Below are 20852 nucleotides of genomic sequence, written 5' to 3'. Positions count from 1 at the left end.
CACATTGCACGGACTCTAATTAAGAATTCCGAAAGGTAAGGATACTCTTGAACAATCAAATATGACCCTGCATATTGAGCAGTGATGTGCGTCTACGCGTAAACAACGATAGTCTACATTCTACACGTAGACAATTTTATACTCGTGATATAATCTATGTAAACAACATGGCGAAAGGTTATAACTTAGCAAAGGGCGTCGTGGAAATAAAACAAAATTATACTACGTATCAGTTACTGATGTGTGAGGAGAACTTTTCATACTCTTTCTTCCAAATTCGAACAATTTCTCACCTAGGAAAAAACCTAACATAGGAAATATTCTAGTGTTTTATGGGGAAAATGCCACTCTTGCCTTATGACTGCCATCTGTTGTATTTTCTTGCATACTATTTATTTTCCTTAGTTGATAATAGAAGAGAAGAGAAATTTTATTCTAAATAGGATTCTTTTCAGTTCGTTAGTTAACCAATATAGTTGAAAATGTCACTTTCTTTTCATGAAACCCTTGAAAATTAATTTTAATGCACTTTAGATTGTGTACGTAGTCTATGTAAACTACAACCCAATGTAATCTACGCGTAGATTACGTGTAGACAACGCATGTAGACGTAAACTTATAGTCTACGGCACATCACTGATATTGAGAAACGAAGAAAAAAGTCATTGCACCTACCTTCACTTGGATATCTGGACTCAGGCCCTGTGTTGTACGAGTATCTGTCGTCAGCAGGTGGGTAGTACATAGGAGGCGGCCTGTAGTAAGAAGGCGTGGGCCTGTTATAAGATGGACGATTGGGGTGGAAATTTCCATGGATATGATGGGGCGGGAGGGAAGGCCTAGCAAGGACATTGTTCGAACCATGATGGCCTTTGACACACTGCGCCCTCTTCACGTAAATATCAAAATCGGAGTCTTCTTCACTGTTCGGACTTTTGGCTCGCTCTTGAAGTGGGTTCCTCGCGATACCGAAGTATTCCATGTCGCTCAGATCACAGGTACCATTCCCGTTGCTGTCGATTCTGCAATGACAAATGATATGATATTATTAGTCTCAGTATTTTGGAAACATTCAAGAAAGTTCCAAGTACAAGTATGCGTTTAAATTCTGCGCTGATAGATGTCACCTCCATAACTTACTAATTCTTTCTGCAATAGCTTAGATGTGACACAACTTAACTTACCCTGAACTATTTTTTTCAAGTGTCGATTAATTGCAGTAAGTTAACATGCTGTATGTTATATTATTTTAAACGTAGCTGTGGTAAATATTTCTCATTGTTGCCCAAATATTTACAACATTTGATAAAATTAGGCAAATTAATATTATATGAGTAATACAAATTAGTAATTCAGTTAATTGAAGCCGCATCTGACAAGTTCATAGATTTATTTCAAGTATTATTTATCTATTAAACGTATTATTAATAATAACTTAATAATACTCAGCGATGAACGATGAGACTCGGTGAAGTACACAGACTCCTCTCAGGTACAGGGATAGTGTTAGGCAAAGACAAAATTCACAGCACAGCACAGAGAAATAAAACCACATTGCTGCAGTAGATAAACTGAAAGGTTTTATTCTTTATTTATGGCAATTATAATGTGAATATACTTGAGACGAAGGCGGGGATTTCGCTTTGTCAATGAACTGACTCAACTAAAACGCATAAACTCAATGCGTGGCTATCGGCATGCCTATGATCACATAGACCTAGCTTGCGCCACGAACTACCACACCAAGAGATATGCAATAATAACTAAGCCAATATTTGCTCTTTAGCCTTTTATTCCAAATCAATCATTAGACTAGCTTTATTTCTTATCGAATAATGGTTGCAGTATTGTGCATATCATCAATGCATGGCTATCGGCGTACCTATGATCACATAGGCCTAGCTTGCGCCCCGAACTGCCATACCAAGATGTATGCACAACACCGAGGAGTTCTTTTTAGGTTTAAAATCTTCGACGATCCGTGGCGAAAGTGTGATATTTCTTATTTTTTTTTTATTTATTTATTTATTTTTTTTTGGCCCTAAGTGGGTCCGGAAGTCTGCAGTTGAAGTGACCTGCATCTTGTACATAGGACTCATTAACAGGTGACGCCGATATTTCTTACGCGATATTCTCGCTTTTATACTATTTGGAGAACACAGATTCAAGTACAGATGAATCACTCACTATGTACAAAAAGATGCTACCAACAAAACTGACATCTATGCATGTTAAAAATACAAATTTGTGTAGTCCACTCTCTTAAACATAAAGATACATTAAATTACCATAATGTAGCATAAAATACAATAAACAATAAACAAAAGATATACATTACAAACAAGGTACGTTATTACATATAATAACAAGGAAAGTACGCTTTCTTTCACAAAAATAAATATATTAGTGACATATTTTCTACTGGTGACGTCACATAAAAATATGGATCGTATCACATCTACTGCTTTTGTACAAAAGAAGTCACAAAAATGATAAATCTGTCAGTCAATATTTATAAATAAATCAATATCAAGACACTATTTCAAGGATAATTTATTTACTTGATCCACTTTCCCCATAATATTTTCTAAAAGTGAAAAGAATCTTCAAGCAAAATCTGTAATTTTATAGGCAAAATTATTTTTATTTAGTTACATTCATGCTCTTAATGCACGAAGGTGATTCAAATAAAAGCATTAAAAGTGCAATAAAATTCCGAAAAGTTGTACGATTGATTTGTAAGTTGGCTAGAGATATCCTTGTGGTTGATAGAATGACCAACAGGTGGCAACATCATGCTGCAACAGTGAAGAAGGAAGAAGTGTCATTGCAAAGATGGCCGTCTTATTGTCGACATGCACTACGTTAGAGCAGCGATTTGTGATGCGTTTCTTGACCAGTAAAGGTGCTAAACCCCTTGAAATTCATAGCAGTATGAAAGCGCAGTGCGGTGTGTGTTCCTGCAGCAAGTGTACGAGTGGTGTAGAAAGTTTAAAAGCTCCGTAACGTCTGTGGAGGACGCCCCACGACAGGCACACCGCGTAGTGACGAACGAAAAAATCACCGCAGTGGGAGAGCTTGTGAAGGAAAACAGGCGTAGCTATTACTGTGAAGGAAATAGACGCCATTGTGGATATTAGTGTTGTTTCAGCACAAAATGTTGTCAATGATGTACTGCGATTCAATAAAGTGTCGGCGAGATGGGTGCCACGTAAGTTGGCTGCAGAATTGAGAGGCCGTCGCGTCGATGCCTGTGAGGAACTTTTACGTTGTTTCCAGGTCGAATGGGATGGATTTCTGTAAGGAATTTGTTCCAGGAGATGAAACCTGGGTGCACTATCACCAACCTGAAAGAAGAAGATCGTGCAAGGAATGGCGCCATAGCTCCTCGCCTAAACCAAAAAAATTCCCCACCCAACCATCAGCAGGAAAAGTCATGCTCACTCCCTTCTGGGATGCAAATGGGGTAATTTTTTAACATTACACGGAAAAGGGAGTAACAGTGACTAGTACTTCTTATGCAGATCTGCTCCAAAATCACCTTCGCCCTGCAATCAGGAGTAAACGATGAGGACTTGTGACTTCAGGTGTATTGTTACTGCATGGTAATACCCGACCGCATACTGCCCGTTTAACGGTTGCGACACGATATGAAACTTGAATGTCTCACACACCCACCTTATTCCTCAGATCTTGCCCCCAATGACGTTTTATGTTTTCGGAAGGCTCAAAGAGGCGATGGGAGGCAAGCATTTCCGAAGTGATGAAGAGGCGAAAACCGCGGTGCACGAATGGCTACAGTCACAACCAAAATAATTCTTCTCACGAGGTATCCATGCACTTCCGAAGTGCTGGAATACGTGGATTGCACGTCATGGGGACTACGTCGAAAAATGATGTATGTATAATTTTTCTGTATATCCTCATTTGCCTCATAATAAATAATTAAGGTTTTAATTTGAATTATCCTCGTACTTTCTACAGACATCTGATTAGAGTGCGCGTCAAATCTCCTGCACATGGCAATAGCCAATAGCAGCGCACTGCAGCGGTGCCATGTCTCACACGGAAAAGAGACAGCGTGTTTGAGCGAAACGCCTTGTCACGGAGAGCACGGAACTAGGCAACGCAGCACGTCTGTGATTCGGTGGTGCTGTTCAGCCGTTCAAGGCCATATGCAGGAGATTTGACGCGCACTCTAGATTTAACTATTTCATATTGAACCATACATTCGTATAAACGTATTTCGAATCAACTAATACGACGGTCACGTGATAAACGCTACAATTATCAACACCTCATTTCTATTAGTAAAACATTTACGTAATATAAACAGTAAACATTAGTACATTGGTAACATTACATTAATTTAACTGACCTGCAGAAACAAAAGCGGAAACTAACATTATCCAAATTTATCAAGGTTTTTTTTTACTGTAATTTCACTAACAAGGGAGGTTATCTAAGTGTCCCCCTCCGATTTCCATGAAACTTGGCAGGTTTATAGAGGGGACCAAAGGTAGAAATACTTTTCTTTGTTTCGGCTAAAAAACTGTTTTAGGGGGCAAAACCCCCTCTCAAATGTCAAGATGAGGACAAATTGAAGTGGAGGATCTGGCCCCTGTGTCCCCATCCGATTTCCATGAAACTTGGCAGGTCTATAGAGGGGACCAAAAGAAGAAATACGCCTTTTTGTTTCGGCTAAAAAACTGTTTTAGGGAGCAAAACCCCCTCTCAAATGTCAAGATGAGACCAAATTGAAGTGGGGAATCTGAACCTGTGTCCCCCTCCGATTTCCATGAAACATGGCAGGTGTATAGAGTTGACCAAAGGAAGAAATACGTGTTTTTTTGCTTCGGCTAAAAATCGGTTTTAGGGGACAAAACCCGCTCTCAAATGTCAAGATAAGGACAAATTGAAGTGGGGGATCTGACCCCTGTGTCCCCCTCCGATTTCCATCAAACGTGGCAAGTGTATTGAGGGGACCAAAGGAAGAAATACATGTTCTTGTGTTTCAGCTAAAAAGCTGTTTTAGGGGAGAAAACGTACCTTCAAATGCCAAGATGAGGAGAAATTGAAGTGGGAGTCTGACCCCAAAAACCACGTAAATATGGCATAGGAATAACACGCACATATAATTGGAACACACACAGCACAGAACTGTAGGATTGTCAGTACCAAACGCAAGTGCTATCGTGAAGGACGATATCGGTTGAAGTTCTGTGCTAATAGTACTGGCAGATACACTAGTGGGACACTTGAGATATGAAGTGCATATCACTGGCATACACAGCTCTGTGCTGTGTGTGTTCCAATTATATTTGCGTGTTCTTCCTATGCCATATTTACATGTATTCGGGGTCTGATCCCCACTTCAATTTGTCCTCATCTGGACATTTGAGGGAGGGGTTTGCCCCCTAAAACAGTTTTTTTTTAATATTTTTTTTTAGCTGGAACACAAAACACGTATTTCTTCCTTTGGGTCTCTCTATATACCTGCCAAGTTTCATGGAAATCGGAGGCGTCAGATACCCACTTATATTTGTCCTCATCTTGACATTTGAGGAGGGTGGTGTTGCCCCCTAAAACAGTTTTTTAGCCAAAACAAAAAAAACACGTATTTCTTCCTTTGGTCCCCTCTATACACCGACCACGTTTCATAGAAATCGGAGGGGGACATAGCGGTCAGATCCTCACTTCAATTTGTCCTCATCTTGACATTTGAGAGGGGTTTTGCCCCCTAAAACAGTTTTTTAGCTGAAACAAGAAAACGCGTATTTCTTTCTTTGGGCTCCTCTATACACCGGCCAAGTTTAATGGAAATCGGAGGGGGACACTTAGATAACCTTCCTGGTAAGTACTGAGGATTACGAACATAATTCTCAAATAGCATGTTGTAGAACATATACTTCGAAAAACTACTTCAATAAATCATTCATAGTTTATAATTATTGAATTTCTGTCTGCAGTTGTCTAATTATAACTTTGTAAATATTATTTAACAGTGTTTTGGTGGCCAAAACTTACTACTATAATTTTTAAATCAACAAGTTTCGTCCTTTTCTCAACACTTGAAAGTAAAGAAAGTTATCCTCAAAATCTACGCTTTTAAGAAGAAAGCGACGCTCCTGCCTCGGGAAATTTTGTATGCGTAATAGAGTGTCTGCCATTAATTATACGAGATATATGGGAACTGTAAGAATATCTAGTAAAGTTAAACAAACTGTAGCATAATGGACGAATAAAAAACATAGAAATTATTAACTCCATAAGGTTCGGTTCTATCTTCACCCATAGTCATGACTAGGGCTAGTATTTTGATGCAAATGCATTTTTTTTTTGGTAAGGCAGAAATGTTGCATAAGTAGATAGGAACGTGTTTTACACGTAAGTGAATAAATTGGGATGCCTTTGTTAGGGCATTTGTTTTGCATTTTTTGACCCTTTTGGAGTAAAGGTCATTTTTTAAACTTTTTAAACTGTTTAAGTCATTTTCGCCCTTTTAAAAGCCATCTTACGCATTTTTCTACATTTTGGTGAAAGAAGGGGCATTTTATATGCAAATGTAACCCTTTGAAGGAGAGAGGTTCCCGACTCTCATCTCATTGCCTTCAGCGCAGTTCTGAACGACTGTGTTTGAAAAAAACAAAGACATTTTGTGCAGTATTGTTGACACAAGCTGTTGTGTAGCAATTCAGCTCAAACAATGTGATTTCCCCTTTTATCACTACATACATTGTGGCCGAACGGATTATTGTTAAAAAGCAATGAGTACAAATTTTTGTGCTCTGTATCAGACATTTTGTCAGAAAAGCAATTTGCACTCTATGAAATTGAAAATGACTTAACAGGAAGTGATATTGTTCATTTCAAGTACGCTCATCTTGTGTCGGTGGAAGTCGAGAGAAGTTTTTTCATGTACAAGGCTCTCTTGTCCGACAACCGACAATCATTCAGTTTTGAAAATTTGCATATGATTTTCGTTGTACTTAAACTCAGTACTTAAAGTGTAAAAGATGACAAAAAGTGAACTTTCTTACTTGTACTACCATATGCAGTGAACATGTGATAGATACTGTAACGTTAATTTATAATTTGAATTTTTCTTGGTAGTTTAAAAATTGTTTTACAAATCTTTCAGAATTTTTAGGTCATTTTTCTAAGTTTATAGGGCATTTCCTTGCATGTATTAGGTCATAAATGCATTTTTTAAAGGTCACTTTTTTGGCAACTGTAAGGTCTTCAAAATCCTAGCCCTACTCATGACTATGGCTCGGAAGTCGATGACCTGAAAATGTCAAAAGATGATCCACAGAATGACCTACAGCCGGGAAGGAATAACTTGGCAGTAACGTCACTCCCTGCTAAGTCAGCGTTGCCAACTACTATGAAAAGAACCATGGCACGAGTAAGAGTACGAGCAGTAAGGATCGCGGTGCAACTACCAATCTTCAATTTAAAGTTAGCACTGCTAGATGTTTATTTTAATTATTTCATATAATTCGGCTTTCAGCAAACCTTCTGCATGCGGAGTATTGTGAGATGATAGCCACGACTTCATTTCATCCTTCTGCTGTTTGATGTTGGAATATTTTTCAGTAACTTGTTGTGGTATGGAGGATTGTCTCACACAATAACAAGTTTGGGGGCAGATTGGGAATAAGCTGTTCTTCGAACCACAACATAAAATTGTTAGTGTTCATCTCCCCATGATAGTTACCTGAAGTTGTTTTTGAAAGGAACACTAACTACACCCCTCCACAAATCCACTTTCACCACCGGCATGCACAATAATAGACTTGGGACCCTTTCCTGTTGGCACTTTTAACCCCCCCCCCCCGAATATTTGGAATCCAGCCAAACTTTGGGGACAGTGTGGTGTGTGCTCACGAAACTTTCATCTATGTAAATGAAAGACGGGCGGTTTGCTCTCTGCGCAGTTCTTTAACTTCACGCAAAAATGATCGCCGCCCACAAAGCAACGATGCTGTTTCGTTCAAGGAGTAGCTTCCTGCTGCCTAGGCTGTGCTTTTTAAAGCTGAATCCTAATTTACTTATGATCATACGCAATGACCAACGCGAAACCTTAAAATTAACATTTTCTTGCAGTTCCTTCATCAGTTTATGTATGGTGACAACAATGCCTTTCGTGTATAAATCATGGATTGTTCGGCGCACGACTGCTTCATCAAAAGAATCCAGATTTGTGACACGTTGCTGGGCGTTCGGTCGGTTTTTACCCGCCGTTGAAAAAGGTTTCCCGCTCGCAATAGCAACACTTTTGTCTTTCTCCTTCAAAATTCTCCACACAGATCTTTCACTGACACCTGTCACCACGGGCGTTCTGTGAACAGCTGTGGTTTTGTTTTCATCGCAATCAAAGTACTTATACACATTGAAAACTATTTCTCTTGTATCGCTGTGCAGGGGCTTACCTTTCTTTACTCCACTGCTCATTGTACAACAATGACAAAAACAGCCGAAATAACCTTTTTAACAAAGAAACAAAATAGCCTGCAATCCCTCGCTCGTAGCTGCGGTTTGTTAGACTAATGTAGCAGTGTGGAGGTTTGCACGCCTGCATCACCCCTCTCGGAATGATTTCGATTGGTTTGCACGTCACCTTGTCGTCCGCTCTAGCGAATGAGCCTTCGCTTTTGGAAGGAGAGGTGAAGGTGGGAGATGACGTCACTGCCAAGCTATTTCTTCTGCGCTGTAAAATTATTTAAAAATTAACTTTCGATCTTAAAATGAAAGCATGATTTTTTTCATAAATTTCAAGAGAGAATTGAACGCCTTGTTTGGTGACATAAACTCGGAAAGCAAAGGGAAGAAGCAATTAAGTGCTAATGTAGTTTTGCTTATTTTTACTTCAAGGTTAGCCTACATAAAATACATCGCAAGGTTTTTCTATAAAGTCATTCGCCTCCAGAGTGGGCCCACCATGATACAGTACCCGGGCAGCGATTTTTTTTTCCAGCCAACTTGTGAATGCGGTTTCATTTCTTGCTCTCTGATTGGCTGTTGGAAAGTTACGGTGCTGTGATTGTGAGAATGTCTTATTTCCTATATTTTACCGCAAATGTGCTGCTTTCTAACCTAACCTAACCTAACGTACAGCGCAAACAAGATATTCTCACAATCACAGCGCCGTAACTTTCCAACAGCCAATCAGAGAGCAAGAAATGAAACCGCATTCACAAGTTGACTTGAAAAAGAAAATGCGCAGCCGCATCTGAAAATACAGTTGTGTTTTGCGTGTATCAGATTATATTCTTTAAAATATTGTGACTATTTTTTCCTTTAAAAGCAAGAATTAAAGCGATAATAGTGGTCAGCAAGGGGACCTCAAAGTAGGTTTCACTCAAAGTATTTTACGTTTGCTGGCGGAAATAGAAATTTACCTCAATTAATTATTTAATCCATAGCCTAACATTTCATTTAAAAATAATATTGTGCTTTTTTATTGATCGTATTTTTTATTGATGACGAACTTAGTGAAAGGACCATCTCAGGAAATTTAACTATGTAAGATATTCTAGGAAATGCATTTAAAATACACGAAACAACAAGGAAGGAGAAAAATAAACTTCAAACTGAAGAAAACGGCGAAGAAATACTGATAAATTATCTGAAAGCAAGAAAATCCGAAGATTGTAAAACAAAAATACAAATTGGTTCTAATTGAAGGGAAGGGCACTGATATCAGGTGTGGCATTGTTGTAAAGGCTGGGGAAAAAAGATGGCTTCTCATCAACTTCCGGGCTCCACTCATGACCTTCGTAAAATTTAACTTCCACGCACTCTTACCCGAAACTGAAGGCCCTGCAGCCAGAGCTGTCGAGGTCACACTCCCTTTCGCAGTCTTTGACTAGAGTCAATGGCAACGTCCTGGTTACTTTCGTCCTGTCCATCCTCCTACCAATGGCAACGCGTTCGTAACATTCTGGAAAGAAGGACAAACAAAGCGAAGATGAAATAAGAGCAATCTGAAAACACACACATAATTCCTTACTATACACCCTGTACCGAAAATTATCGTTTCGATTTCCACTTCGGCTATTTTGCATTGCATTTCTATCATGTGGGGTTAATCACAACCACTGGCGTACGCAGAGGGGGGCTAAATTTTGAGAATTTCAATATTTTGAAATAGAAGCAGTGAAGAACTCTGGGAAAAACCAGAGTGGTAAATGCAAAGCCCCCTTAAAATACCCCCCCAATTACCATTTTAAGAGAGGAAAATTCTAAAAATACGAAATATTTTATTGTGTATGCAACCCCTCCAGAAAAAAAATCCTGCCTACGCCAGTGTTCACGGCGATGTGGATGAACAACGGACTGGATGATGGGACAAACTGAATGATTCTTCAATGTCTTACTGAGGATTCGAACCTGGAACCCAGTTTAAGCTGACCCCTCTGACACGGAGGACGGTCACTAAAAACATGGCATTTCAGTACAGAGCCCAACACAATCATTGTTCATTTGGTTTATTTTACTTCGCAGTTCTTCCACAAAGATGAGGATGTGTGACGATATGATGAAATTGAGGTAGGGACACTCATAAAGGACACCCATATTCAGGTCGAGATTCTAACCCGGAACCCCTGGCGTCGTAGTGCGCTGTGAAAACAAATCCGCCAATGAGATCTGTCTCAACACAATGAACATAGCCTTTTAACACCCACCTTGCAATTATAGTATTAGATAATATCAATGGCAGGCCTAAAACTAACTGAAATTGTACAAGTAATTAACATAAATTCTAAGACTCAATGCTTCTTCAATAAATAGTTGAATACCTACTATCTATGAAGATACAATTTTCAAAACACAAGTTGCATCATTTACTTACAAAAAGATGAAAAAAAAACCGTTTGTTTCAAGTAACAAAAAAGTAGTTTTTGGCAAACAAATATTTGTTTAAACAGACAAACTTACGATTGTTCACCACATAGGCGTAACTTCCGACCTAACTGAAAGGGGGGGATCAAACTTGGAGTTTAACTTTGGGGGGCAGAACCAAAAAGTTTTCAAGTCCATAAAAATATCATCTAGGATTATTTTGATAAATACTAGGGCAAATCAAAAAACAAAACACACCCCTGTATAAAAGAAACAAAACACATTATAAAGAAAATAATTGTTGGACACGAATGTATGAACATTTAACTTTTTTCGACATAGTCACTAAGGTATTCCAAGCACTTTTCGAATCGTCTGACCAGTTTTTCCTTTCTTGTGTGTAAAAATTCCGTCCAATTTGTGCTTTTAATATTAAAAACTTTCTGTATAGTTTAAATAACATATTAGGTATAATATACAAATAAAACATATCCAATTCTAGAGTGATATATTTATAGTCTCAAATACAATTTTTAGCTTTTATCTCATAATATCTAGAATTAAATTTTGTATACATATAAATGAATTAAAATTTCAACTTTTCTTTGTATTGAGTATTTCTGTTTCTTATTTAAGTAGTGGTATTTGTATAATTTCATTATTATTCTCAAGCTTTTATAGCTTGTTACTTATTTATTTTTTGTTTCTTCTGTCTTTTAGTTTTCTCCTCTGTTCAAAATTTGTAATATATATATATATATATATACAGGGTGTCATTTTAATGGCACCCACGGACCACGGAAACGTATAGAGGACATCAAAACAAAACTTTTTTCAGCAACATTTTTCTCGTTGGAGCGTCGTTTCGGCGCTAAAGTCGTTCAAAAAAGCCCGTTTTGCCGCCTGAATGCTGGCAACCACACACAACATTTGATTGCATTTGTGACGTCATATCCCGTCGTGAAGCGATGCGTTCCAGGGTTGCCAGGAACACACATATTCTGTGAAAAATGATATAGCTACAATCAGCCACATTATGTACCGTAAAACAAAACGAGAAAACACGTTCTGTAACCTAACAGGAAGTAAACAAACGATACGAAAAATGGTAGAAAGAAAATAGAATTCAAGTGGAAGTGGTCACATCGAAATTTGTCTCAGCTTACATGTCAAATATTTGTAAATCTAGTTACCAAGTTGGCATCTACAATTTAGTTTATCCACTTCTTCCTTCTGATACTAGTTGTCTGTGACACTGAACAGATGACAAAATACCGTGCGTCCATTTCGATCTGCAGCCGAGAGATCGGGAGAAGCGTGGCGGGCGGCGCTGGCGGTGATGCCGACATTTGCGGCCGGTAATGTCCGCTTATTTTTATGGACATATGCAGACATTTATATAAATATTGCAAAACGAGCACTAACCTGTGTTATAAGAGTTGTTCAAACTGATATCCACCAAGTGCCAAGTGTGTAGACTTTCGGGGAGAATACGTTGAATAGACTTTCGTGCCTGTAGGTAAAGTCGTTCTGGGTCGGGCCGAGAACTTATCAGCCCTCCTCGTAACGTGAACCTTGCAGCTGGCATTGCAATCCTCTCACTGACACAACACACATACACACTGCAATAACACAAACAACTAACGGCAAGTAACCAATAATAACACTCTTGCGCACAGTACGAAATTAACACGCTCGCCACTTTATTCACAGCTCTGTCGCGAAGGAACAAAAAACTCGAGCTCGGAGATTTCGGATTGCAAGGAAGCTCACGAACACCATTGACTTTTAACGGTTTCGTCTACAGCGTAATCTTGATACAGTGTTGCACATTCGAAACCTCCAAACGATCCCCATCGGCACAAAACTCTTTCAAGGATATGAACTTAAGCAGGACGTTACTGGTCAAAACTATGATTAAAATGTTTTATTATCTGTGGCTCTTAACATCGTTTCTATAGCGTATTTTTTGTGTATATAAGGGCAGAACTTGGATGAATTACAGATGATAAATTATAACACAGGTTAGTGCTCGTTTTGCAATATTTATATCATTGTCTGCATATGTCCATAAACATAAGCGGACATTACAGGCCGCAAATGTCGGCATCCCCGCCAGCGCCGCCCGCCACGCTTCTCCCGATCTCTCGGCTGCAGATCGAGATGGACGCACGGTAGAAATGAAACAACTCAAAATTCCAAAGGTAAGCAACACGTAATATAATGTATATTCAGGGGATTATGAGGCAAGTGGCAAAAATGGTTGAAAATACAGGGATATAAGTAGTAGTAAAAAAAACTCTCCGACGACTGTGTTTATCTACGCACCGGATACACACGTAATAGTTTGCAACTCTGAACACGGCAGTATATTCGCTACTGATTCATCATTAGATTGTTACTGTGGTTGTACGTGTTTTAGCCGTAATGTAACAACGTGAACCTCAGATACTTCCGTTATCAGCACAAAGTACCACACGGCATCTGGACACAAACCTGTAGATATCAACGAGATTTGCAAATATAATTGACATGTAGCTGGGCGTAAACAGCCACATGTAAGTTGTAAGTACAATAAAAGTTGATATTTGACATGTAGGCTGAGACAAAATCCGATATTGACTCTTCATTTTCAATATGTTTTTACCATTTCTCATATCGTTGGTTCACTTCCCCTGAGATGACTGCTGATCTTCTGGCTGGTAGGCTATGATGTTCGGTTTACTGGACGCGTTTCTCGCTTCGATTTACAGCTAATAATCTGGTTGGAAGTTTTTCATTTTTCAAAAAAATTGTGTGTTCCTTGCAACCCTACCGTGCGATGTTTCGCCGCAGGAAATGACGTCACAGATACGATCAAATGTTGTGTTGGGTTGCCAGCATCCAGGCGGCAAAATGGTCTTTTTTGAACGGTCGAATTGACGCACCAACGTGAAAAATGTTACTGAGAAAAGTTGTTTGTTTTGATGTCCTCTACACGAATCTGTGGTCCGTGGGCGCCATTAAAATGACACCCTGTATAAATATATATATATATTTATATATATGTAATTTTTTGTATTCGTGTAACTTTTGTATTTGTATAACTTTTTGTATTTGTATTTATCTAAGGTTTTGTGTAATAATTACTATGTTTGTATCATGTATTCATGTAAATGATATTGTATATAGCAAATTGTAATGCCTATTGAAATTGAAGCATTCGCACTGTTATAGGCGACTGGTTAGTAAATAAATGTAATAAAATTCCATTTTTGTGATTTTTTAGGAAGTTAGCTCAAGAAAAACTGTATTGCACTTTGAAAGAAATGATTAAAAACGAACTAAATTGCATTAATTTCTATAAGTTTTCTTAAAGTCTCATATCTCATTGTTGGAAGGCGCCATAGAAATTTCCCACAATCCTATTTCCTCAAAAGTGGAATATATATATTTATTTAATTAAAGTTTCAGATACAATACTGAATGACCGTTTTATACTGAAACTGTAGCAACAAGAAGAAAATAAAAACAATAATAAAAATAAAAATAACAACAACAAAACAAGACAATACAAGATGGAAGACGAAAAAAATGAAATTGTTACACGTACATTCTTAGTGATTGTCGGAAACTGTGTTCTGACAAGAAAATATCAACATCTACAGGCAGGTTATTATATAAGTGTGGGAGCCTATAGTAAAGAGACCGCTGTAGGAGAGAGAGTCTTGTAGAGGGAATGTGAAAGAGCTTTACGTTGCGGGTTGGCCGTGCGGGTACTCGTAGATGAAATTGGTTGACAAGGAATTCGGTTTTAATTTTGCCATTAATGATTTTATGCAAACATTTCATGTCTGCTAGTTCGTGACGCGTGTGTGGTGACTGGATCTTCAAAATGGACATAATATCTGTTTTATGGAGGTGTCTGAGAGAAGGAATTCTATGGCAAGCAATTGCGAGGAAAAAGCTGAGGACAGAATCAATCCTGGAAAGATTAGTTTTAGAAGCCATAGTCCAGATGGAAGAGCAGTATTCAAGAATGGGAGAGATAAAGGATTTGAAAAATATGCTAATGGCTGATTGGTTTTGGATTTCAGGGAACCGTACAGAATACCAAGTAGACGCATGGCTCGTTTAGTAGTATATGTAATGTGATCATTGAAGTTTAGCTTTTCATCGATGATAACACCAAGATCTTTTTGAGAGGAAACATTTTTGATGGGACAGTTTTCGAGAGTATAAAGATAGATCGGTTTGTTCCTTTTTAAGGAAATGGTGAGGCAGGAGCATTTCTGAGGATTCAATTCAAGTTTCCACTGGCGACACCACAAAAGTAGTTCTGTAAGAGCTTGTTGTAGGATTAGTGAATCGCGTTCCGATGAAATTTCTTTGAAGAGTTTACAGTCATCGGTAAAGAGAAGTGCATTTATGGGAAGAGAAGACAGTCTGTCTGGCAGATCATCCATGTAAAGAAGGAACAAAAGTGGGCCTAAGACACTTCCCTGGGGGACACCAGACAGGACGGGTAGAAAGCTGGAAGAGGAGCCAGAGAGGATAACACGCTGCTGTCGTGCATGGAGATAGTCTTTTAGCAAAGATAGAAGTTTTTCCGTGGATGTGAAATCTGGATTGTAATTTATGAAGAAGGAGATTATGGTTGATTTTATCAAAGGCTTTTGAAATGTCCAAATATATAACGTCAAGCTGGGAATTGTTTGAGATAGACTGAGTAGCATGAGAAAGTAAGACTGATAGATTGGTCAAGCAAGAGCTGCCTCGAAGAAAACCATGCTGAGCAGTATTTATAAGGGGGTATGTGAACCTTAGTAGCCTGTCTTTGATAATTTTCTCATAGATGATAGAGAGAGGTGACAAAAGAGATTGGTCGATAAGATTTTACATAATGTTTGTCTCCTATTTTATAGATCGGTACATTTTCACGTTTGAACAGTTCAGGAAACACACCTGCATATATATATATATATATATATATATATATATATATATATATATATATATATATATATAATATCGTTTATGTCTCTCTCTCCAAAATTTACTGAAGTTGGTAATATATGTGTAGGCAGTGGCGACGATTGGGTTCTAAAACTGAGGGGCAAGGACAGTTTAGTATCTCTTGATACGTAAGGTTTAGCATAGTGCGGGAGCAAAAGTGGTAAAATGTGGGAGGAAACTGCCCTCCACGCCCCCCATAATCGCCGCCACTGGTTATAGGATTTCATAAATAAAGCTATGTATTTGTGTTACAAATTATAAAACTTTAATTGTAAGTCCAGTAGAGATTAACCTATCAGAGAATGAAGTGTTAAAACACTTTTCAATAGTAACAATATCTCGAATAGCGATTACAATAATTATAAATATAAATTATAGCACAAAATGATGAAATCTAGTCACTATCAACTACATAGATCATATTTCGTATATTTCCAAACGGCAAGTCTCAATTAATTTCTGTCTAACCGAATTCAATGCAAAATCGTGCCCCCCAAAAAAGGTTAGGAAAATACTAATTAAACAAAACCCCCGCCACTTCCGCACAAATAAAGGAAACAAGGAAACAATTCGGAAACGTGCCACTACAAAAGTGACACCTGGTGATGATTTAGTGAGGCAGTGTAGCCAGGCCATGCGGAAACTTGTCAATTTTATCAGCAAGCATCTGCCATTATAACACCGATTCAATTAACTACGGCGACCAAATACACACCCATTGCATCAATGCTTCTTCCTCTGTGGTTAGCACACTCGTCCACACCCCCTCCCCCTCCCCCTGAAGCGAAATGCATTCTCAAATGAACTTTCGCTTTCCACCGATTGAGCCTAATTTTTTCCACGGCTGGCTTCTTCGCGTCAGTCTCCCGTCACGTGACCATTTTTTTTTTAGCATAATGGCGCGTCACACATACTTGCCGACATGGATCAAAGTCACGGACAGTGAGCATTTAAACCACTCGTAAACAAATGACGCGAGAGTTACGCAATGCCCAGTGTCCGTCCATTGACGCAATGTTTTTAACTCATCTTCTAGTCTTATACCATGAGCGCTTAATTTTCATTGTCCGAACTAAACCTGTTGGCCAGAGATTTTCGTTGGGTTGAGCTCAAGTGTTGGCCAAATATTTTCTGTCTTATTTCTGCTTCTGTGATCGCGAATGCCAAGATTTTATCTGTTTCTTTCACTTTTTCTCTGTTTCTTGCTTCCTATTTTTTCAATTTGTTGCACGTTTTTACTCTTTCTCTGTTTCACCTTGAACTTGTGTTTTTAAAGCTCACTTTATGCGCATGGGCTAATCGGGTATGGACCTACAGTTTAAATTGTGCCCCGGGAGTTTGTGGTCTTGAAATTTAGCGAGCTCGAGAGTGATGGAAGCTAAATAAGGCTAAAATAATACAGAATGTAGGGCCTAAACGACCAATTGTGCTGTTCTCACGCATACGCACAAACATAATGAGAACAGCTGTCAATACGATGGCCACCGAGATCCCCAGACTTGAACCATTATATTTGTTTCCATGGAACTTCATTAAAGTTCACGATTTGAGTGATTAAGACAGCTTATCGTTGCGCTAATAACGCCTCAACTGCTGGTCAACACTTGGCGCGAGATTGAGCATCGTTTCGAGATCTGTCGAGCTACAAATGTTGCCCACATTGGGGTGTACCAGCTTACATAAAAACTTTCTGGGTTATCTTGAACAAATGCGGGACAAGAAAGTTAATAAGCTTTATAGATGCTAAAATATGTGTGTGTATTTTTGTATACCTCTTGCCCAGACACCCTGTATTTTAATGGTGCAAGCATTGCTTGTATCTTCGCCACTGAAATTAGGCAAAGTATATCAACGTTAAAGGACAACGAAGTTAAATGTGGTATGATAAGTTGTGAACATTTCTATAATATTCACAAGAGACCAAAAACAGATAATCTTATATTTATTGAAGCATATTTTCCTAAATCGTGTTTTTTTTCGTGAATTTGTTTGGGTGGGCTGCTCCATACAACTCTTTCTTTATCTTTTTTTATACTTTGTTTTCTCTCTCTCTCTCTCTTTCCTTTGCTATCTTCCTTCTTGCAATATTTCTCTGTATGTTTCTCTCTCTCTTCACTCTTATTTTCTCTTCATCTCTCTTTCTTCCCATGTTTCTCTACCTACTTCTTTCTTCATGTTTCTCAATTTTCTTATAAATTAATTTCTCTCTACCATTCTTTCCTGCTTGTCTGTTTGTTTCTGTCCTATTCTTGTTTTATCTTTATCGCTGCCCTGGGGTCTCCAGCAATAAGGGGATTCCCACAGATACAAATAAACCAATATACAGGGTGTTCATAAAGTTCCGGTACCATTACTACATTTGTAATGGTACCAGGACTTTATGAATACCCTGTATAAACTTTTAATAATTTGCACTACGTTGTAAAACATTTGGACTTTATGATAATGACAGCACTATTAGCAGCAAGGATATTAGTAGCCGATCTTAAGCAGTACCATTAGAATATTTAGAAGTAACAACATAAGTTTTACTTTCCAATGCTACAATTGTTGATTGATTTAGCTTTTCTGCCGCTTTTGGCTCACATCAAAGATCAGGATGATTAATGATATGATGAAAGGTGACTCACAAAGAACCCGAATCTCTGGCGTTGTAGAATGCTGGGCTAACCTGCCCATGTTGTTAGTGGTTCATTAAAACGTTTATATTTCTAGGCCTAAGTTTTGCCACAGCAATTCAAGCTTTCTGTCTGACAATGCGCTAAAGTTGCACTGCAGCTACAGTCAGAGGCGCCAACCTAGGATAAATTTTGAGGGGGCAAGGTAATTGTTTTGGAGGGGGGGGGGCAAGTTTCGTATGAACAATAACATACGTGTTTGTGTAAATATACAGTATATAAAAATCTGTCCCTCTACGTTAATGGGGGGGCAGAAGGTGTCTTGCCCCACAAAGTCGGCGCCTATGGCTACAGTTGTGAATGGGCTGATCCACCACAGAGGTTATTACAGAATTTTCAGGGTCCCGTGTTCGATACCCGCTCGAGGCCCATAGTGGTTCGGATCTCACTTTAAACTGTACGACCAGTCCCGATTAGCCTATCTGTGCATAAAGTGAAATTAAAACAAAAGCTCAATTAACAGAATTTCCAATCTGATGGGAGTGTGTAAGTAATAAGTACATAGGTCAGGTCTTGATTTAATCATTTTTTTAATAAAAAAACGCGCTTAAAATAGCTTGCATTGTTTTTGGCACCATACATATAGATATGTTGTTTTATAGAAATGCTTTTTCTAGTAAACGGCCCTGTAAAATATTTGAACAGTTTGATTAAAGCAAATAAAAATATATGTAAATATACATTTTTCTGTTTCTGATATATGAACCTAGTATCGAAATGTTTGTTGAGTGTGTTAATGAAACTATAAAAATTTCAGTAACTTTTCTTTCATTGAAAATAAAACATTCTGGATGTACTCTATAATTGTAGCTTAAAATATTTTGTAGCTGAATTTTTTTATTTTTTTAATGATGGTTTGCAAAATATCAGCTGCCTTATTTATTTACAGTATTTACGGTTTAACATGATTAGTATTTTGTACATTTTTCTACACAAAATATTTTCTCTTTTTGCCTATAAAAATTATAGAATTTTAAATCAAGATACATGTTTACAGTTTGCAAATTACATTTCCTTTCGTAAGAGTACAGTACATATATTTTGTTTCCCTTCCTTTCCTTTATTCGAACCTAATAAACAACAATAAATGATTAAGACATTAACATACTACAAAATCCTTATGTACATAATTCTATAAATTATTTATTAAAAGTAATTTCCAAAAAAATCACCTGGGGGTAAAGGCGGTCAGGGGCGTGATGCTGATCACATCACCCCCACTCACGACCGGATCAAGAAAGTGTGGGGCGTTACCCCCACACCACCTATGCGCCTTCATGACGTGGTGCTAAGCACAGGGGAGCACTTTACCTCTTTTCTTAAATCTTGATTTCAATCGCGATTTAAATCAACCTGATTTAGATAAATCTTCATTGATATAGGAGCATGTAAGGGTACATTTAGAGCCAAAATTACCATAAATTGGACTTTTGTTAGCAAGTTTAAGGGGGTGTTTAGGAAATTGAATCTGCTGACCCAGTTTCCTGAAGCCACGGCAAGTGCCCTGACGGTCTGTCCAAAGGGCCTACTCTAGTGACCCACTACCCAAAAGCGCTTTGAAGAGACTCATCATTGCCATCACTGATTGAAGCAATCAGTAGTGATTCTTGCTTTCATAACTAACTTATTCTTTTTTTCGTATTGTAGGTCACGCTTCCTCAAAGAAGCTCGGAAAATAAGAAAAAGTATCGTAACACAGCTTTTCTGCCCTTCATTCTCCAGTTATAGAAAGAAAAAAAATCGCGCAGGTTGCTGTTTGTAAACAGTTAAGTTCGATGCGAAAGGTCCATATCTGCGTTAGGAGAGATCTTTAGAAGCGTGAGCAAAGGACGCTGTACAAAAAAAAGAGGAACGGATGTGTACCGCACTTTATAACGGTGCTGGCTGGAGCAAACTTTTTTTTTTACAACAGGGAACCACTGTTTTGCTTTGTTTCCGTTCATCACAGTCCTCAGACTTGTTTTTCGTCTTCGGGGTCACGAGTAAGTCCGCAGGCGAGAAAAAACAACAACAAAACAGGAATTTTCATCACAATTAAACTCTTGCTAAAACGACCTTCCCAAATTCCTAAGTTACGTTTACAAAAAAAACGATGTTGTATAAATACGAACACCAGTTCTTAATAACTTAGTGATGCTGCGAAAATTTAACAAGACCTGTTTATGTGAAATAGGTGTTAGTCTACTTAGTGCAAGATAGGGAAAACGAGACGATACGAGATGAGACTTGGTAATGTCTAGGTTTTGTCTCGAATTGTAAATGTTTGTCTCGAGGATAAACAACATAGACAGCTTGTAACTTCACAAATTTTCACGGCGCATCGACGCATAT

The 20852-nt window shown here is 38.3% G+C and overlaps 1 protein-coding gene across 1 annotated transcript in view; it reads right to left on the bottom strand.

Moving 5' to 3' along the window:
- The window catches only part of LOC146004011 (uncharacterized), a 223555-nt gene that overhangs the window by 173365 nt on the left and 29338 nt on the right, over positions 1-20852 (bottom strand). The window contains exons 2-3 of the mRNA XM_083142566.1: positions 9811-9946; positions 676-1022 (exon numbers count right to left, since the gene is read on the bottom strand). Of these exons, the coding sequence (XP_082998692.1) occupies positions 676-1022; positions 9811-9946 (483 nt within the window). The remainder of the gene's footprint in view (positions 1-675; positions 1023-9810; positions 9947-20852) is intronic.

The sequence above is a fragment of the Lepisma saccharinum genome, chromosome 21 (genome assembly GCF_977018435.1).
Source record: "Lepisma saccharinum chromosome 21, izLepSacc3.1, whole genome shotgun sequence".
NCBI lineage: Eukaryota > Metazoa > Arthropoda > Insecta > Zygentoma > Lepismatidae > Lepisma > Lepisma saccharinum.
This window is presented reverse-complemented; position numbering and strand designations above follow the sequence as displayed.